Source organism: Falco naumanni, chromosome 8, assembly GCF_017639655.2.
Source record: "Falco naumanni isolate bFalNau1 chromosome 8, bFalNau1.pat, whole genome shotgun sequence".
Lineage (NCBI taxonomy): Eukaryota > Metazoa > Chordata > Aves > Falconiformes > Falconidae > Falco > Falco naumanni.
In genome coordinates, this window is record NC_054061.1 from 8,909,696 (window position 1) to 8,924,192 (window position 14,497).

Here is a 14,497-nt window from a genome sequence, read left to right on the forward strand (position 1 = left end):
AGGGATTTGTAGCAGATCATCAGCTGAATATGACTGCCTATAGAGATGCTGTTGCGACCAGAGGAGCTGCTGTGGTTGTATGCAAGGAGGGAGGTTACGTTGCTGTCGTATCTGGCACTTGTGCAGACACCACTGGAACCTTGTGTCCTGCTATGGTGTCTGTGCTTCGGCAAAAAAGTTGCAAAATTGGATCAAGCTTAATGAAAAGCCAAAGAGGTGATTAAAGGATTGGAAAATACGCTCTGTAGCAAGACTGACAAAGAGCTCAGTCTACTTGCTTGAGCCAAAGCAAAGCTTGCAGGGTGTTTTATTGAAATGTGTGAGTATCTTGATGAGAACTTTTATAATAAAGAGCTGTACTGTCTCGCAGATTAGAGTGATAAAACTCACATGGCTCACATCTGAAACTAGACAGGCTCTGAGTGGAGGAAAAAAGCACTGGGGGGTGATTTGCTGATTGAACGACATGTCAGTATTTAAAATTGGTTCTCTCTCTGCAAATGCTTAAATTCAGTCGGGTGTTTTTCTAGGAGACACGCTGTAGGTTGGCCACAGCTATTGCACATGGATTAGGTATTAACTGAGGAAGCCCAGTAGCTGTGGTTATACAAGCGCTTAGCCTGGGTGACAGCAGCCATCCCTCCATGCTTGTGCGCTTACAGCGAAGGTGAACGGCAGAGGGGATAAGGGACATAGAGGTTTGTCCTGTGGTTCCCATGAGGTAGCCTGCCTGGGGTAAGTGCCAGTGAGCTTTCAGAAACGTTTCCCTTTGCTCTGTATTTCCTATGCAACTGGCACCACTGGCAGCTTCACAGCAGGCTGGGACTGGGAAGGGGACTCCGCGTGTGTGGTAAAAGCAGTGAAATTCTTTTTAACAGCACCTTGCAGTGCCACAGCCTGCCTGCGCAGCACTCGATCCATTCCGGTGCACCTTTGAGAAGGCAGTTTGTTGTTTACAGTTTCCAGTACCATTCATGTGTGTGAGAAGGAGAGCATGTGAGTGTCAGCATCAGTCATACTTTTCTAATCATGCTCTTTCAAGAGATATTTTTGATAGCACCGCTTTGAATTTCAGAGCACAGGCTTTCACTCGGGGCTGCTAAAGCTGCAGTGCAGCACCCAGCTGTTCTCTGTCTTCAACAGTTTTGCATAGAGTTAAGCAGAGAAGGGCATGAGTGGGTAGTTGTGTTCCTCTTATTCTGCATTCCTGCTCTGCTATTGAATCATGGAAGGAGAAATGACATAGAGATGACATAAATACATAAGAAAAGGAAAATGAGATAAGCCAGGATCATGCCTCCTGCAGTGCCAGCCAGTCATGGTTCTGATTTTGTCCTTTGGCACTTTCCCACTCAGTCTTCTGGCTGGTGTCTGTCTGTCTATCACCCTCTCTTTTCCTTTGGATTTAGTGTGGAAACGGAACATCCAGAACCATGACCACTCACGTCACGCTAGAGGATGCCTTGTCCAATGTGGACTTACTGGAGGAGCTGCCTCTGCCGGACCAGCAGCCATGCATCGAACCGCCTCCCTCCTCCATCATGTACCAGGTACCTTCAGCTCCCAGAGCTGGCGGGGCAGGGAGGGTGATTCCAGTAGCTCATGCAAAGTACAGGGGCACATGGGCCAAAAACATCCTGGGTTCAGCATGCTTAAGGAAATGTCCAGAACACATCTAGCCACAAATCTGTTCACAGAGTCTTTAAAAGGAAAGCGCTAGAGATGGGTGAAGGGGATCTTGAAGGCTGAGCAAGACTTAGGGAAGTTAAAAATGAGGACCAGAGTGCATGACTGGGTAGGAAGCAGGAGATAATTGTATTAGCAGAGAAAGTTGTCAGTGATGTTTCATTGTTCACATATTTCTGTGCTTCCTTTTTATGGTACTACGTGCATCTAAGCAGATCAAAATCAAAGTTCTGCATGACTTTGGCTGGCCTGTGCGGCTAGCACAGCTGGAGCCGCTGGGCTGGGGAGCTGATGGCATGCAAGGGAGGGCAGTTGCTAGAATCACTTCTCTGCTTTGGACAACCACAGATTTGACTGCAGCTGCACTTACCAAGCCAAGCTTGGCATGAGCCCAGGGCAAGGCTCAGCCTCCTGCTTCTGGATCCGCAGCAGGATGCCCTGGCTGCTTGGCCACCACACCCTGCCCTATAGCACACACCCAGGGTTAAATATAATATGGGGTTACTTTCTCCATCCTGCCACTCCTGAATTCATGACTTACCCATGGCAGTGTATAAACACACCCGCACAGTGATTGCTGTGCCATGCACGCAGGGGTCTGAAATTACAGTATCTCTTTCAGCAGGTCAGACCGCGGGCTCGTTCAGTAACATTAGCATCTCTACGGGTTATCGGACCCAAAGGCAGTTCTGGGCTGCTCAAATTTCAGCTCTTCCTGGGAAGTCTTGTTATCATTTTTTGCTTATCTCTTCTTTCAATAAATTCCTAGTCTTTGCTGGCTTGTGTCCTGTGAGGGGCGCAGGGTTCAGCCTTATGGCACAGCCTCCTTTCGGGGCCACGAGTGTGTGCACACAGCTAAAGACCTCCTCTAAACTGGATCTAAAGGTGTTGGCCAAGCCTCCTTCCTCATCATGCTCAGTTTGTACGTAGCTCTCTCCCTTTCTAGCTAGAAATGCATATGCAGCCTCAGCTTTTGTTGTCACATTAGTCACATTTGATGTCCTGGAGGTGCTAAGAAGAGTAGCCCTGTGGCCACGGGCCAGTGCTCCCAGCTTTTCTCCTCAGGAAATCAGTTACTGAGGTGAGCGTGGTCACTGCAGTGCTAATGTCATTGCAAGGAGCAGCTCTGGGTGCTTGGGACTTGCGTGTACTCTGTGCTTCAGCAGATACCATCAGCCAGCCTTTGCAGAGGAAGTTCCCCGAGCACAGAGCGTGTGAACGGGCGCTTGGCACAGAGAGGCTGAGGAGCTGCTTTCTCATCCCCCGCCTCGCTCTGCACTTCCGTGCTCCCCTGTCCCGACCCAAAGCAGTAGCTCAGCTTCCAAAACAACTGTTTGTCCCAGAGCATCTGCTTGCAAGAGCAACACTAGCACTGGTAACAGCACCTGGATGAGTGCTGACTTTCATATTTATGTTTTCCAGCCATCTCATTCCCTGCCCTTTCTGTGTGTTTATTCTTCGCAGTTCCTGCTGACAGGATGTGGTCTTCCCCCAGCAGCCAGGGCACAAATAGAAATTAATGAGGCTGCATCTGTCTTTGAGTTACCAAGTTAAAATCCTTAAAATAATTGCTGTAGGTTTGCTCTCTGGTGTGGCTGCAGTTTCCTGTAGCAGATCTGCGCCAAGTTTGGCTTGATTTTACAGGGGTTTGTCAGCCTTGGTTGCCATATTTTCACATATATAATAAGCAGGATTTCCTCTAATGAACACATGTGATTGAGAAGCATCTCAGGCTGCATATATGAATCCACTTCAAGCCTAGAGGTGCAACAGCTCAAATTGTTTGTAAGCTGCTCCCGTGCCCCAGGAACCCTACTGATTCTGCTTTTTGCCAACACATCCCATGCTGGAACGTATCAGGTGAGCAAGCAGCTAGCTCTGTTTTAATCCCCATCTCTCCATTTTGCCCATAGGCTAATTTTGACACAAACTTTGAAGACAGAAATGCCTTTGTGACCGGCATTGCCAGGTACATCGAGCAGGCAACAGTGCACTCCAGTATGGTGAGTCCCCTAGGTACTGCCCCAGTGATGCAGAGTCTTCAGTGTATGCCTTGCCCCAGCAACGCCTCTCTCTTTCAGAATGAAATGCTGGAAGAAGGCCATGAGTATGCCGTGATGCTTTACACATGGAGGAGCTGCTCACGAGCCATCCCCCAGGTATTCAAGCCCTTCCCAGGCAGAGATGTTACCAGAGTACCAAGCTGGTATTGTCCTCAGTGCGGATTAGTTTGGGCTGGAGACGGAAGAACAGAAATCCAGAGAAGACTGAAGTAGATAGAGGGGTTGAAAAGAGACACCACTGGCTCTTCAGATTGTCTTCTCCCCACCAAAGTCTCAACCACTGATGTCAGCAGCTGGTGGCCATTTCAGAAGCAGATCTATACTGCTGCCATCACAAAAGGCATCTGCCCTACACCCTCATGTATATGAACACTCCATCCCTGACAGCTCCTAGCAACACCTCTCAACTCAGCCACACTCACCCCCCCCCAAGCCAACGGCCTTATATAAATTTCCTGGTTTCACAAACCCTTCCCCTGCTCCCCGAAGCAGTCGCACCTGAAGTTATTTTGCCCCCGCAGGACCATCTTGTTTGTCTTACAGCTGCTAACAGGACTCAGCTGAGCACAGTACTTGGGATAGTGCTGTGTTTTGTACTTGGGTCTTTGTCCGCTTCTCTGTCTCGAGAATGGGTAGCCTTTGCTTTAGTTAAAGCAGTGTCGTTATTTCCTTCCTGGTGCACCACTTCAGTGTTTCTCCCTGTCATGTTCTGGGGAGATGGAGTTTGCTTCAGGCAAAGGCAGTTAGTTTTTGGAAGGTAAGAATAGAATCATCGGATCTGGTTTATGTCACACTTTCCTGATGCCATTGTGTGGTGTCATACCACTACATGTATCAGGAACTTCAGCTTCAGTTAAAAATTGCCCCAGTGCTGAGTGGACTCTTGCGTTGTGCAAGGAAGGGAGCCCAGGTGGCTTGGGATGAAAACGGTGGGTCCCCTCGAGATGTGGCAGACTCAGGCTCTCCCTGACTTGCACAGAGCAGACTAGGCAGCTGGGACAGGTTTCAGCATCCCAGACTGATGCCCAGACTCCAGAGTGCTCTCTCTCCTCCTGTGGGAGCCCCAGAATTGTAGGATTTTTGTGAGGATGCATGAGGGAGCACTTTGATGTGTCAGAAATGTTTCTCCAAATGCCCTTCTTTGCTGGTGATATACCTGAGGATCCTGATCAATCCCCCCAGGTTTAATCGTTCTCCTCTGCTGCTAGTTCTGCTTCAACTGTTTTCTAGCCCTCCTCTCTCCAACCTGAATTTTGGTGGTTTCGTCCTGCAAACACCTACAGACATGAGTAAGGTTGCCTGTGTGGCCCACTAACCATGATTCAGACTCCAGCTCAGAGCTTGTCTTCTGCAATGTGAACACGCGCTGGATCCCTGCAGAAACACTGACTGGCGACACGCTGGGGCGGGTGCAGTGCACTTCCATTAACCCTACAGATAAAAGGGTTTGCAGCCAGGGTTTGTGGAGCCAGGAAAAAATATTTCCACATGGCTGGAAGTGCCCATGTTTGTCATTCCCTGGGAAAGGTCAAACTTCAGTTCCCCGCAGGTTATACTCTGCTGATGGTCTCGTGAGACCCAGCCACGGGGAGGTTTCTGCTGCTGATTGGATATGTGCTTATCTCCTATTTATATTTGATGCTGTGCTGCTGTTGCCTCTCCTGACTGCGCTCACAGAAGGCAGGCTGTGGCTGAGCTGGTGGCAAGACAGCACTACAGATAATCTGTTCTGGTGTTTGAGTGTCCTCCCATCCCGGTCACCCCTGCAATGATGGTGCTTCTCTGAGCACAGCTTGTGGGGTCCCTGCTCTCTGCCCCGTGCTCCGGCAGGGCTGCAGGCAGTGCCACATGTGACAGAGGAGCAGCCAGCAGACACCACCACGGCAGAGGGTTCATTTGCAGATTCAGCAGTGACCACTGTGCTTTGCCATGGGGCACGTGGCTGTGGCCAGGGTGTCCTGTGCTCAGCCCCCCAGCCTGGCTGCTTGGTCACCTACACCTCCTTGTGCTACGTCAGAGACCGTGGTTTCACGGGTGAAGAACAGAGCCTACACCTGGATGTGCACCACTCCTCCCTGCCGCGAGCTACATCCTCATGGCCACCAGCATTGCCTGACTGCAGTGTGAAACACCAAGGGCTACAGAAAGCAAAGTTACTTTTGTAACTTCCCACATGTAGAGCTGGCTGATTTGTCCCCTCCTGCCCTGTGCATCAGCTGCTGTGCTACTAAATTTGCATGAGAGCTGTCAGCCCTGTTACAGACTTGTGTCACCAACAGCTGGAAACAAAACCGGAGGACAGCAGGATGCATTGCCCTGGGCGGTTGGGGCATAGAAGTTTGGTAATGACTTCAAGTAACTGGAAATGAGATGGGTAACAGCTGAACAAGTGCTTACATTTAGCTTCCTGGGATTCCAGTGTAGGTGACTCACTTTGTCGCTGCTAGGCGCATATAAGCCCGGTGGTTTTGAACAGGTCAGCAACAGAACCAAAATCATCCCAGCGAGGCTGTAGCAGAACCGTAGCCTGGTGCCTTGCGTGTTCATGGGACTTTGCCGGACAAAGTCTTGGATAACTTTACAATACAACACATTGTGTAGCAAGTCCAGACCCCACGTTGCAGGTGTTCTACCCCACCCAAATGCATTAGAAGACGTAGATTTCTCAGTGCCGTGTTTATAATGCATGGAGGGAATTTCCCATCTGAGAAACAGCCCCCTCTGCTCTCAGCTGTTGCCTTGAGAACAAGCTCCCTCTGATCCCCCCGTTGTCCTCCGATGGGGACAGGATTCGCTGCGCAACGAGCAGAAGATGGTGGCTGTTGCCGTCCACAGCTGCGTTAGAAACTGATGCTGACAAGTGTGATTTGTCTTTGCAACGCAGGTGAAATGTAACGAGCAGCCAAACCGAGTGGAGATCTATGAGAAGACGGTGGAAGTCCTGGAGCCAGAAGTCACCAAGCTTATGAAGTTCATGTATTTTCAGGTAGGTGGTGAAAGAGAGAGGGAAAAATGATTTATTACTCGGATGTTAACTTAGCCTAACAAGGCTGTGCTATCCTTGCCTGCCAGGCCTGCTCGGAGGGGCCCCGAGCCCCCCATAGCTCCTTCCCTTGAAGCCGCCAGCAGATACCTGGGACCTGTCTGAAGGGGAATCTGTGCCCCTTGCTGAGCCCTGAAACCTTGTGTACGAGTTGGGAGTGAGCACACCTCAGCCCTTGAAGTCATGGAGGACCAGAGCCCCTGCTGTGTGGAGCTCGTGGGTGGCGCGGGCTCCTGTTTGTCTGGGGTGTTGGCTGGTGGATGTGAAAAGCTGTTTCCCCACCGGCGCCAGCACAGCTTGCTCTTCTGCTCTTCCCTCTGAAGCAAAGCCAGGAAGAGCTGAGGGCTGGTGGTACAGCTGGTGCCTGGGGTGGGATGCAGCCGTGCAGCTGGACACCCTCCTGCTGTGCCAGCAGGAACAGGCATGAGCTCACAGCCCCCTGAACACAGGGGTCAGCTGGCAAAGAGCACCAAAGCTTAAATTTAGCCGTTGCTACACTTGAGGTACTTTGCAAAATAATATGCTTAGATCCCAACAGAGCCATCACCACGTGGCAAGTGCAGAGCTGCTGCGGGCTCTGGGGACCTCGCCACATCACCGCCTGCGTTTATAACTGGCTGCCGCTGGGTTTCACCATCATTTTTAGGTTTTATGTCCTTGAGGTCTTTGTGCCCTGCCTAAAAAACTGAAGCCTGATTTCACGGGACACGCTGCACTCAGGGCAGGTGCAAATGGAGGGTTTGAGCCCACTTCACCTCTCCAGTGTTGGGGATGTTCGTCTGCAGCACATTGTAATGCTGCTGTTTCGTGGTGGCAGTGGACAGGGACTCTGGAGCCTCCATCTCCAGCAGAATGCTTTTGTAAAAGGAAGGGGGTGGTGGGTGGGTGGAGGGGGATCCCAGTGGTGGTGCAGTGGTCATGCATGAGGTGCTGCTGGGATGACCCTGTCCTCCTGCCTTCCAGCGCAAGGCCATTGAGCGGTTCTGCAGCGAGGTGAAGCGCCTGTGCCATGCTGAGCGGAGGAAGGACTTCGTCTCTGAGGCCTATCTCCTCACCCTGGGCAAGTTCATTAACATGTTCGCTGTCCTGGATGAGCTGAAGAACATGAAGTGCAGCGTCAAAAATGACCATTCTGCTTACAAAAGGTGAGAGGGGGTGACGTGGTGGTGGTGGGAACAGAACCGTGCCTGGTCTGCGGGGGAGCACCTGTTGTGCCCAGCGGTGAGGTCAGATGGACATCAGGAGGCTGGAGGTTGGGTCTCTGCGCTGTGGTAGGCTCTCTTTACGGTTTAGGCAAATCTGAGCCCTGTTGTGTTTCAGTTCCCTCTTGGTAAAACGAGGACAGAGCAGAGCTGCGCTGCAGGGGGCTCTGAGGCTGCTGCACTGCAGCTGCAGGTCAAACAGGGAAGGTGGGTGGTCAGAGTCTCACATTGGGTGAGTGATCCTGCGTGATGTTGGATTTCTCCCTTCCAGAGCTGCCCAGTTTCTGCGGAAGATGGCAGACCCCCAGTCCATCCAGGAGTCCCAGAACCTCTCCATGTTCCTGGCAAACCACAACCGCATCACACAGGCAGGTCCCTTTTCTCTGAACCACCTAACTTCTCCGTGAGTAGAGACAATGATCTCACCAAGGATGACAGCACTTCAGACCAGACTGTGGCAATAGCTGTTGGGTCGTTGCCACTGACCCTGATAGTCTTTTGGTCAGGCTGTGTAATTCTAGCAATATCTCCTTCTCGTGGGTCATCCTGGCTGGCTTTGAAGGTCTCTACGTCAAGACAAAGATGAAGGTCAAAAAGATGCAAGAAGAGCCCTTGAAGGGGAGGTTGTTCCAGAAGCTCTTCTCCTGTTTTCCCCAGGAAATCCATCCAGTCCATCTGTGTGACAGCACAGGGACTGCAGTTCAGACCCCGTGACCCTCCACACTCCACAGGCTCTGTAGCTTCTGCTAATGAGATAAAATACTGCGCAGAGATAGGAGAGAGTCAGAAAGCCTGCTTCTGAGGCATCTCTCTTTACATCTCACTGTCTGATGTTTGGCTGTTGTAATCAGTCTGAAGGGGAGAGCTGTCCTGCAGAAGGGAGATTGTTCCTTACAGGTAGTAGCACAAGGTCAATCTTCTACTGGTAGCTTAAGAAAAGCACACAGACAAGGTTTGCAGAAACCTCATCGTTCTACTCTTAATCCTTCAAATATGTTTCTCTCCTGGTTTCTGCTGTTCCTCTGTCCATGTGGATAATGTCCCTGTTGATGTTTCAGTGTCTGCACCAACAACTAGAAGTTATCCCTGGCTATGAAGAACTGCTGGCTGATATTGTCAACATCTGTGTGGATTACTATGAAAACAAGATGTACCTCACTCCCAGCGAGAAGCACATGCTCTTAAAGGTGAGGTTTGGCCATGCTCATGGGGCTGGGCGCTTGTGTAGTTTCATTTTTGTTTTAGTAAAATGAAATTCCCTCCCAGGACAATGCTTCTCTTAATTTTCTTTAATTTTTGCTCCTTTGGGTTTACATGCATCCCTTCTCTGCAGAGCCAGCATCCTCTGGACACACAAGTTGCTATGAGATCGGAAGGCTCTGCATGCAGCAGCAATGCTGCCTTCCTCATTTTCCTGTTTCCCTTCTGATTCCTGTTAATTTGTGTCTTCTGCTGCAATACCTCAGTTTGCCCATTTTCCCCTCTTCTTGTGTTGCTGAACAGGCTGGAAGTGGCTGTGAGCTGCCTCTGTTTCTGCTGTAACTTGGACCTTCTGCCATCGTTTCTCTGCTGTCCTTTCTGCCATTCTCTCATATTCCTTTAGAAAAATCTTTCTTCCTCTCTCCCTTTCCTCTGCTCTTCCCCATCTCCATCTCTATCTTTTCCCTCAATCCTTCCCAAGGTTGCCAGCAGCTCTGCTTGCCTAGGACTAAGCACAGACGTGGAGGTGGTGGTCCTCTGCTGATGGATGAGAGCACTGGTGGGTGCCCTGTACTCTCCAGAGCTGGAAGGGTTTTTTTCTGTTGTGCATTGACGTGCAGGATTGTGGGCTTGACCTGGGTAACTGTATAGGACATGCCAAAATCACCACTAACTTTGCAACACTGAAATTTGTTCTTGATGCCCACTCCCAGCAATAATTCCCTGCAGAAGGCAGATCCTTCCAGGTTTGGTTTCCTGACTCGATGAAGTGCCCTCAAGCTGAACGTGCCAGATATCTGCTCGTTTTGTCTGTTTGTCCTTGCTGTCAGTCGGTTATTACAGTGATTGCAGTCACTGTTACCATAAGAAGATCATTACCACGGTACGAGTCAACTATGGTTCTTTGAAGGATAATATGGGTAGTTTGAATGTCTGTAGTGATTTGTACTGAATTCAAGGGGAAAAGTCAATGCAGGAGAATATTTTAAATGTTTTCAATTCTTCTCTGGGAGTAACTGTTTGCCTTTGGGTGGACAAGACTTTTGGGTTGAGTGACAGGTAGTACAGAAGCCTGGAACGGTCTTTCCTGATGGTAAATGGTGGAGAACTGTCCTTGTCTTGTGCTGCTGCCTTCACGCTAATGAAACCTAGCCTTTCCGTCTTCTCCAGGTGATGGGGTTTGGCCTGTATCTTATGGATGGGAATGTCAGCAACATTTACAAGTTGGATGCCAAGAAGAGAATCAACCTTAGCAAAATAGACAAATTCTTCAAGGTCAGTGACCTGTCTGGGTGAGGCTGGGGTTTATTGCAGATCAGTGAATTAGCAACCTGTACCACTGCACATGCTGCCAGCAAAAAACAAACCGCAGGAATAATTTACAAGTCCAAAAAATCCAAAAGGTCGAGCGATTATGAAGGCTAAAGGATGAGGAATGGGATTGCTGTGAATGTGCATGGGCACAGAGCTGCAGCGTGGCTGACAGAAGCGATGCCAGCCCTCAGTGCCACCGGCCAGGCTGAGGATGGGTGAGCAGTGCCTGGGGCTGGCTCTGCTCCCGTGGTGCTGGAGCCAGGGAGGTGGTGGGAGCTGAGGACCCTGCAGCCCTCGCTGGGGCCACGAGGCTCCGCTTGCTTCCTGCCGCGGGGGCTGTCTGTTTTGTGGATGAGGGAAGGACGTGCCAGACTGACGTTGCTTCTGCCTCTTCGCACATTTCTGAGGCAGCTTTGCAGTCTCCTGAGGAGCACCGTGATTTCAGGGCACAGGCAAACCTGGCTGGTTTGCTGAGGGCTGCGTGGGTGATGGTTGCGGTCCCTTTTCCCTCAGCAAGCTGAGGAGCTGAGGGACAGAGGACACAGCTGGCCAGCCAACATGTGACCTGGCAGTCTTATTTTGTGTGTGAACTGCTCCCTGTAAGACAGAAAAGGCTTCTTGGGGAGCTTGTGTCAGCTGGGACTTGGAGGGGCTCAGCAAGTTCCTCAAAGGGCTCACCCAGTGGTTTGATGAACCTTTTTTGTCTTATCTGAGATCTGGGGGTTGGGGAAAGGCCTGTGAGAGGTCGATGCTCCCAGTGACAGGGTGGGAAGCAGCGGTGCAACCTCCCTCTGCCCATGCACATGTGCAGCTGAGTCCAGCCCTGGGCTGGTCCACAGCTGGAGGCCAGGCTGCATTGCCCTGGGGCAACTCAGCACGAGAAACATTTGGGATAATCCTGTGGCTCCCCCAAACTCTGGTGTGCGTGAGGCACCAGTCACCAGTGGCAGATGGAGAAGGGGGGGCTGAGACCCCGCGTAGCACCACCGGTGGCATTTCTATTGCATCTGCGCACAGGCTGGGGCCAGGAGTCATTTCAGGTTTGTGGCAGGGCAGCTCTAGGAGGCAGGGGGGTTTGGCAAGGGGCTAATGTATGGGCAGCAAGGGCTAACAGTATGGCAGGAGGATAGCAGAATAACTTCCCAGGTGGAGCAATTAGTTTTCTTTTAGACCTAATGAGCTTGAGCAGTCCTTCCAGAGTCCTTTTGCCTCCATTGCATTAATCTTTCTCCTGAGAGGAAAAAATTAGGTTTTGTTACCAACATTTGCTCCACATCAGGGAAAATGAGAAGATGATGATTTCTGGGGGGGCACAGAATGCTTCTTCCCCATCACTCTTTCAGCAGAGTGGATTCTCTCTGCCCCTTTACCCGGAGAGCTGCTGAGGACCCTGAAAGAAGAGGTTGGTTGTGGTGATGGGGTACGGGATGCCTCCCTGCTTATTGTCCCGGCTTGCAGTTTATAGATGGTGGGCTGGGTCAGGGCAAAGGGGGAGAACGGGAGAGCCCAGACAGCTGGTTTCGTGAAACGTTGGTGTATCAGCTGCTGCCTCCTCACCCTGATCAATTGAGGACCTATTTACCCCAATTTGGATCATCTCCTGGAGACAGCTCTGAGAGCAGAGCTGAAATGCCCACATAGGGGACTACGGACAGACGCCATAACCTCATGGACGGGGCAGTAACGAGGTGATTGAGTACCATCCAGTCACCGGGGAGACTGCTGAGGACCAGCTCTGCAAAGGTGACTTATCATGCCATCCCTTGAGTCTTCCAGGTTTCCCCTGGTTCAGCTTTGCTAATTCAGCTGAATCTCGGTTTCAATCAAGCCCTCGGTCTAGTCTGTAGAGTTCAGTCATCTTGGTGCATTCAGACAGATTTACTGTTCATTGCAAGGTGCTGTGGGCCGTCAGAGAATCAGGTAAAATATCTTCCATTGCATGGAATAACTTTCTCCTTTCCAGCTTTTTTTTCCATTTGCTCTTCTCCAACATATGCTGTGGTCTCACCTAATCAGTTAAGTACCACTCCAGACTATCAGATCTCAATAAGAAAAGGCCAACTGCTCCTTTTACTACATCTGCTCATTGCCTTCTGATTAAATTTCTAGTGGATTGACCAGGAATTTGAGTAGTGAAAATGAACTACCCCTTCATTTAAGCCTTTTTGTGAAAGTGAATCCCTGATGACAGCATTTCACATCCTCCGCACAAGTCTGCCTGAGAAGGGAAGCATGTGATAACAGGACAGGGAATTTGCCACTTTTCCTGAATTTTGGGACAAGGCTTTTGTAGTTGCTTGAATTTGAAGTTTCATGTTTTATTGAAGAAATGTCGGGAGCTCTTGGTTGAATTTTGTTTGCAGCTGAAAGCTTAGTGAATCAGGGACCTGTCTGAGCTTGAGGTACGTTCTGTGCACTTTGACTTTGATTTCCCGTGCAAATCCTCCTGAGACGTAAAGGGTGAGCAAAGCCACGTTCTATTGCCTCTGTCTTTCTCTTTGTGGAGAAGTTTTAAGACATATTCACAAGCAGCCACAGTGCCAAAGTACAGTCTGAGTCCCTGGGGAAAGATGCCACATCGCTGGGAGTCCAGGCAGCAAAGCAGCCTACAGCTCCGGAGTGGCAGCAGCTTGCTGCCGAAGTACCAACGTGCTGGCTTTTCATCCCTCTGTTCTCTGGGAGGATTATGGTGGGAAGCAGTAAGCCCTGCTCAGGAATACGCTGCTTTGTTTTTGTTGTAACAAGAGCCTTTCCTCTGGCCGGTTACAGCACTGAACCATTCTGGCCATAACCAGCCCGCTATTGGCGAGGCCAGGGCTCCAGAGCACTTGCAGGGGGTGATTTTCCTCGCACAAAAAGCCTTATGATCATTTTTGGTCACTTCCTAGGTGTGAAATGACCCTGGGTCCAGGTTTGCGCCTTGCTTTAAACAGCCTGACACTTCCCATAGCTTCAGAGACACAGGACGCTGTTTCATAGTCCCTTGTGTTGCACTGGGGCCACAGGTTCTCTCTCCGCTGTGTTTCAACCATCTTTTATTTTCTTTTCCAGCAGCTGCAGGTGGTTCCTTTATTCGGCGATATGCAGATAGAACTGGCCAGATACATTAAGACCAGTGCTCACTATGAGGAGAACAAATCCAAGTGAGTGCCTGCCGTAATGTCTCTTGGCTTCTGTGTGTGTCCCGAAAGCCGTGGGAGCTGCATCTCTCCGGCGTGCGTGAGGTCTGTGCACGGGTACCCGTGTGTGTCCCTGTGAGGTGTGAGTCCCGGCGTGCCGGCTCCGTGTGCACGTGCATACCTCCCTGTCCCTGCATGGGAAGATGTCCTCACCGGCCCCTGAGCACGTGCGTGTGCAGGCAGCTCTGAACCTGTGTGTCACCATACCCCTGTGTGCAGGCAGGGGAGTGGGTGAGGGCTGGGGGGGTGCTCGGTGGCCGGGGGCGAGGCAGGGGGATGGAGAGGCGGCCGGCGTGCAGGTCGGGGCAGCCACGGAGTGCTTGCGAGGTGTGTGAGTGTGAGCAGCGTGTCCCTGCTCTGGAGGGATTTTAATCCACATTTTTCATCTCAGGGACAAAATCCTCCAGAGCGTGAACACAGCGGCGGACCTCTTTTGCAGTAGCCAGGGTGTCTCCTCTAGCTCTGGCACGTTCGGTGGAGAAGGGCAGCAGGACTGAGGGTTGAGCCAGATGCGCTGGAAGTGAATGAATATTGTGGGAGATGGGCAGAAACTGAGTCTTTACCGGAGAGCTCAGGAGTGGCGTGGTGGTTGTAAAGCACAGCTTCCCAGCCGAGGTTCACAGGCTTTTTGCTGCTCCCACCCGATGAATTTGCAGACGTGGTTTCAGATCACACCAGGCGTGTGCGGAGCCCCCCTTGTCTGCATCGCTTGGCATCGCGCTCAGACGTTGCTAGAAAAAGCGGTGTTAGGTTTGGATGTCCTTGGAATGGTGTTTGCGACCCCACGTAAGCAAAGCCCACCTGAGCTGT

General features: G+C 50.9%; 1 protein-coding gene across 4 annotated transcripts in view; it reads left to right on the plus strand.

Moving 5' to 3' along the window:
• Nucleotides 1-14,497, plus strand: part of CYFIP2 (cytoplasmic FMR1 interacting protein 2) — a 55,185-nt gene that overhangs the window by 5,429 nt on the left and 35,259 nt on the right. Inside the window, exons 1-10 of one of the 4 annotated variants that reach the window (XM_040603883.1) lie at nt 512-735; nt 1,410-1,550; nt 3,600-3,689; nt 3,768-3,845; nt 6,634-6,735; nt 7,756-7,937; nt 8,266-8,362; nt 9,053-9,181; nt 10,365-10,469; nt 13,560-13,651. In XM_040603883.1, coding sequence (XP_040459817.1) covers nt 1,434-1,550; nt 3,600-3,689; nt 3,768-3,845; nt 6,634-6,735; nt 7,756-7,937; nt 8,266-8,362; nt 9,053-9,181; nt 10,365-10,469; nt 13,560-13,651 — 992 coding nt within the window. In that variant the 5' untranslated portion in view covers nt 512-735; nt 1,410-1,433. Of the gene's footprint in view, nt 1-511; nt 736-827; nt 997-1,409; nt 1,551-3,599; nt 3,690-3,767; nt 3,846-6,633; nt 6,736-7,755; nt 7,938-8,265; nt 8,363-9,052; nt 9,182-10,364; nt 10,470-13,559; nt 13,652-14,497 lie in introns of those variants that run through there. The other 3 variants (XM_040603884.1, XM_040603881.1, XM_040603885.1) reach the window with 3 other exon arrangements.